This window comes from Sinocyclocheilus rhinocerous, unplaced genomic scaffold (assembly GCF_001515625.1).
Source record: "Sinocyclocheilus rhinocerous isolate Xijiao unplaced genomic scaffold, SAMN03320098_v1.1 scaffold3519, whole genome shotgun sequence".
Classification (NCBI taxonomy): domain Eukaryota; kingdom Metazoa; phylum Chordata; class Actinopteri; order Cypriniformes; family Cyprinidae; genus Sinocyclocheilus; species Sinocyclocheilus rhinocerous.
This window is the reverse complement of record NW_015641496.1, coordinates 7102-11362: the sequence shown is the minus strand read 5'-3', so window position 1 is coordinate 11362 and position 4261 is coordinate 7102. Positions and strand designations below refer to the sequence as shown.

The 4261-nt window shown below is 31.4% G+C and overlaps 1 protein-coding gene across 1 annotated transcript; it reads right to left on the bottom strand.

Annotated features, from left to right (window-relative positions):
* Nucleotides 1–2340: 2340 nt before the first annotated feature.
* Nucleotides 2341–3258, bottom strand: LOC107755134 (putative gustatory receptor clone PTE03). Its single transcript, XM_016571837.1, has one exon. It carries the CDS (start codon nucleotides 3256–3258, stop codon nucleotides 2341–2343), a length of 918 nt encoding a protein of 305 aa, XP_016427323.1.
* Between the last annotated feature and the right edge of the window lie 1003 nt (nucleotides 3259–4261).

The window sequence follows — 4261 nt, the reverse complement described above, 5'->3', positions numbered from 1 at the left end:
AATAAGAGCTTCTCTAGATGTCTGACAGAAAGAAAGTCAATCTAATGAGTGAAGCTGGTGATGCTGTTTGTGGAGATGTTTAATCCTCCTCTGCTGAGATCTTGAGAGATTTAATGTCTTTTATTTGCAGTTGATTTTCCCAAATGTTCAATCATCAGTTATTTGAGCATTTAATTATCACATAAACTTCAACACTGTTTCAGTGAAGATTCTTTTATTTCCATGATTTTTGGACAAACACAGTGTCTTTGAGTTGCTTTGCAATTACAAATGGAAATTACATTGAAATAACATGAGATTAAATCTAATGCATCACTGAGAATGTTTATTTGGTCCAGAAACAGTATAAATTGTCTAAATTAACCTTAAATGATGTTGAAAGTAATGTCCACTGACCACATTTTAACTAGTTTTTAACCTTGTACGGAGGTTCCATGAACGTATATATCGGACGCGCAGAACACGTAAAAAAAAAGACCTCATAAAAACTTTCATTCTGGCTCCTCAGTGGACGTCTTTCCAACGTGTGCACAGACTTCAAAAAGACGTCCACTGGACGTAACTTTGCCCAGTGAGAAATGATTAATTAAATCCCATTGATTAAAAACCTGATATCAAATGCTTCATTCTACTGGTCATCTTCAGCGCGCAGCTCAAAACAGAAATGCAAAACATTAATAACTACTGTCATATACATATGTTATAATGAGAGCACTATTGTAAAAAAATGTTGTGAATTCTTAGGGCTTCGCTGACGTTTCATGTTAACTATCTTTTAATCAAAACATAAAACATTATTTACTCCGTTATCTGCAAGGCGTCCGTTACACATTTTCCTTGTGTGTTAACGTAATTATGACTGTCGAATGTCTGACTTGACTCTTGGTAATGTATTTTGCCCCGCCCCCAAAACATATGATTCGACTATCAGTCGACTATCGGCAAGATTCGAAAACTCCGATTCGACTATGAAAATCCTTAGTCGGGGACACCCCTAATTTCAAGGCTTCAGTCACTTTTGACCACAAAGGAGGCAAGTGTGACTCCTAAACGAAGAGGGCCAGAGGGTTAAGGAATATTTACCAGAATTTATTTACCAGAAAAAAAATTTAAATACACAACACATTATTTATGAAAAAAATAAGATTTTTTTTTTTTAATAAAATCAATTAATTAGAGATGCTTTTTATTATTAAAATGGAATGAGATAATTAAAATGGAATCCAGAAAGTTAATGTTAAACACAGCTTTTGTTAAAAATAAAACCAAACTTAAACTTTTCATAAGTTGAGGTTAAATTGTGTAAGTTCCATGACTTCGATTAATTATACATGTTATTTTGATTAATATACTTTTTATTTAACCATTAAAACAGAGTCTAAAAAAAATTAAATAGAAAAAAATGGAATTCAGAAAAGTTAAAATGAAAATAAAATGAAACAGAATTCGGGAAAAAATAAAACAGACTTTATAGGGCTGTATGTGTGTTTTCTTTTCAGCTTTTCTGAGCTGTCAGACCCGCCAGAAAAAAAGTCAGAAAAAGTTAACAAAAGTGAAAATTACATCCGATGTCTTCTTTTAAATTTTGTGCATTTATTTTATATATATATATTAATCACATCCGAAATAAAAAAAAAATCTTTACATAATATGTGTACTGTGTTTATTTATTATGTATATATATATATAAATACACACACAGTATATATTTTGAAAATATTTACATGTATATACATTTATATATTTTATATTGTATTTATATGTATATATAAATACACACACATACAGTATATATTTTGAAAATATTTACATGTATATACATTTATATATTTTATATTGTATATACATATATTTAATATATAAACATAACCTATTTTTCTTAAATATATACATGCATGTGCTTGTATTTATATATACATAATAAATATACATAGTACACACTCATTTAGTATGTAAACAAAAACTTTTATTTTGGATGTGATTAATCGCGATTAATCGTTTGAAACCACTAATATATATATATAGCCTATATATCAATTTATATACATACATATTATATTGCATATATTAATTTTACAGGCAATGTCCGGTATCTGATATATTTGGTATCTGAGAGGTGACCGAGGGTCTGAACCATGTCATGAATCCAGTAACAGGCTAAATTAGAAATAAAATATATAGTAAATATATAATTGTGGCAAAGATTTACAGTAAAACACAAAGTCTCAAATTCACAGGTTCATAAAATGTAATGTACATCATGATTACACAATTTATACAATACAATACAATCATACAATCATTGAACTTTGTTAACATTCTGTGCAGCATCTGTTGCAACTATTTGCAAGCTTTTATAATCCATATCATTTTTTTGCGAATTTTAGGAAAATTCAAACCATAAACAAGAGGGTCCAGGATGGGTGGTACAATGAGAAACTCTAATGAAAGAATGACTGACAGCCCTATAGGGAGTTCCAAAGTTGCAACCCGACTCAAAGTGACCTCGCAAAAAATAGCTACTGAGAAATTTAAGAGGATCACTATGTGTGGAATACAAGTTTGATATGCTTTTCTCCTGAAATCTAGTGAGCTTTTTCTACAAATGATAAGGATTTTAACATAAGAGTATAATATAAAACTTAAAGGCATGATAACAGTTGTGGTCAATATGAACAAGCCAAAAACATTATTAACAATAGTGTTTGCACAAGAAAGCTTGACAATTTCCCAGTTGTGACAGTACACCTTCCACAGTTTGTTACCACACATCGTGAGTCTGGCATTTAATATACCAGCAATACCAATACAAAGCATCGAATAAATCCAGCTTATAGATATTAAAACAGATAAAATCCTGGGGGTCATTATGTTGTTGTATTGTAATGGTTTACTGATTGCTACATACCTGTCAAATGCCATTAACATTAATATTGTGTTTTCATTTGATGCATATGAAAAAATGACAAAAGCCTGTAAGATACATGCTGCACGGGAGATTAAGTGTGTATCAGACAGCAAGTCTGTCAGTAACCTCGGGAAAAAAGCAGCTGTTCCAAACACAGAGTTGACGGATAAACATGAAATCAGAATGTACATGGGCTGGTGCAATGTCCTTTCCAGAAAAATTGCAAGAATAATAAGGGCATTAAAGAATACAATAGCACAATATAGAATAAATCCCAAACCGAAGAAAGCATATCTTATGTACCCAATATTTTCAAACAACATCAAGTAAAAATATGTTCCATTTTCCATTTTCCATTAAGCAAAGAATGGATTCATTGACCTGAGGATGAGAACAGAAAAAGTTAATGTGATCTTTATGTATCTTACAAATAAACAGTTTTGATGGTTATCAGCTTTAGATAACCACAATGTTTTAAATAATACATCATGAATATAAAGTACTGTATGAATTATTAAATCAGTTAAACAATATACATGTGATTGCATTAACAGAAATACCTTCTGTGATATGATCTGAAATTACCATCACTTCATCTTCAAATAATGTGTGAATGTGCAGAGAATTAGCTCTACTTGTGCTGTGATTTAGAAGAACTAAGAGTCACCAGTACATGCTATTTTTTATAGTATAAAACATGTCTCTGTAGACCTCTCTGCTGTGCTTGATTTGCATAAACAGCACAGACTCCTAGAATCCTTCAAACAGGTTGTATGGCACAGTGGGTAAAACTCTTGTAACTCAAAACTTACTGATTAAACTGCAAGCTGTTGTTGCAAACAATTTGCTACAAAATACATATTTTTTTACACACTTACAAAATGCATACTTTTAAGCCTGAAAAGACTGTAACACAAAAACTTGTGTTGGTTGAAAATGTGCAGTGTGGTGGGCAAACACAACTAATCAGGTCTGTGAACTTTTGGAAAGACATTTTATTTGAAATGAAGTTTCAACATTATATTTAAAGTGTCTGAGGGATATGGTTCTCTTGGGTAGATTTGCAGACAAGGTTGCACTATTTTTTCTCAGTTGTATTTGTCTTTTAGATGGCAAAGGTCATGTCTTAACACAGTCTTCGCCAGCAGGTGGTGATATTGATCTGGGTTTAATTTAGCAGTGTGTGGTGGATGCACCCCTCCTAATATTATGGTTATGATGTTAAATGTTTTGTGCTTGAAATCATGTGGACATTCTCATTGTGATCAGTATTTCCTTGATGTTGTGTCTCGTTGTTAAATTAAGACATATGCAAGTAAGTAGTTCCTTTTCCCAATGATTAATCATGTTTTA

Excerpts from the sequence above, each read along its gene's own strand:
- LOC107755134 (XM_016571837.1), bottom strand. The coding sequence starts at position 3,258 with ATGGAAAATGGAACATATTTTTACTTGATGTTGTTTGAAAATATTGGG.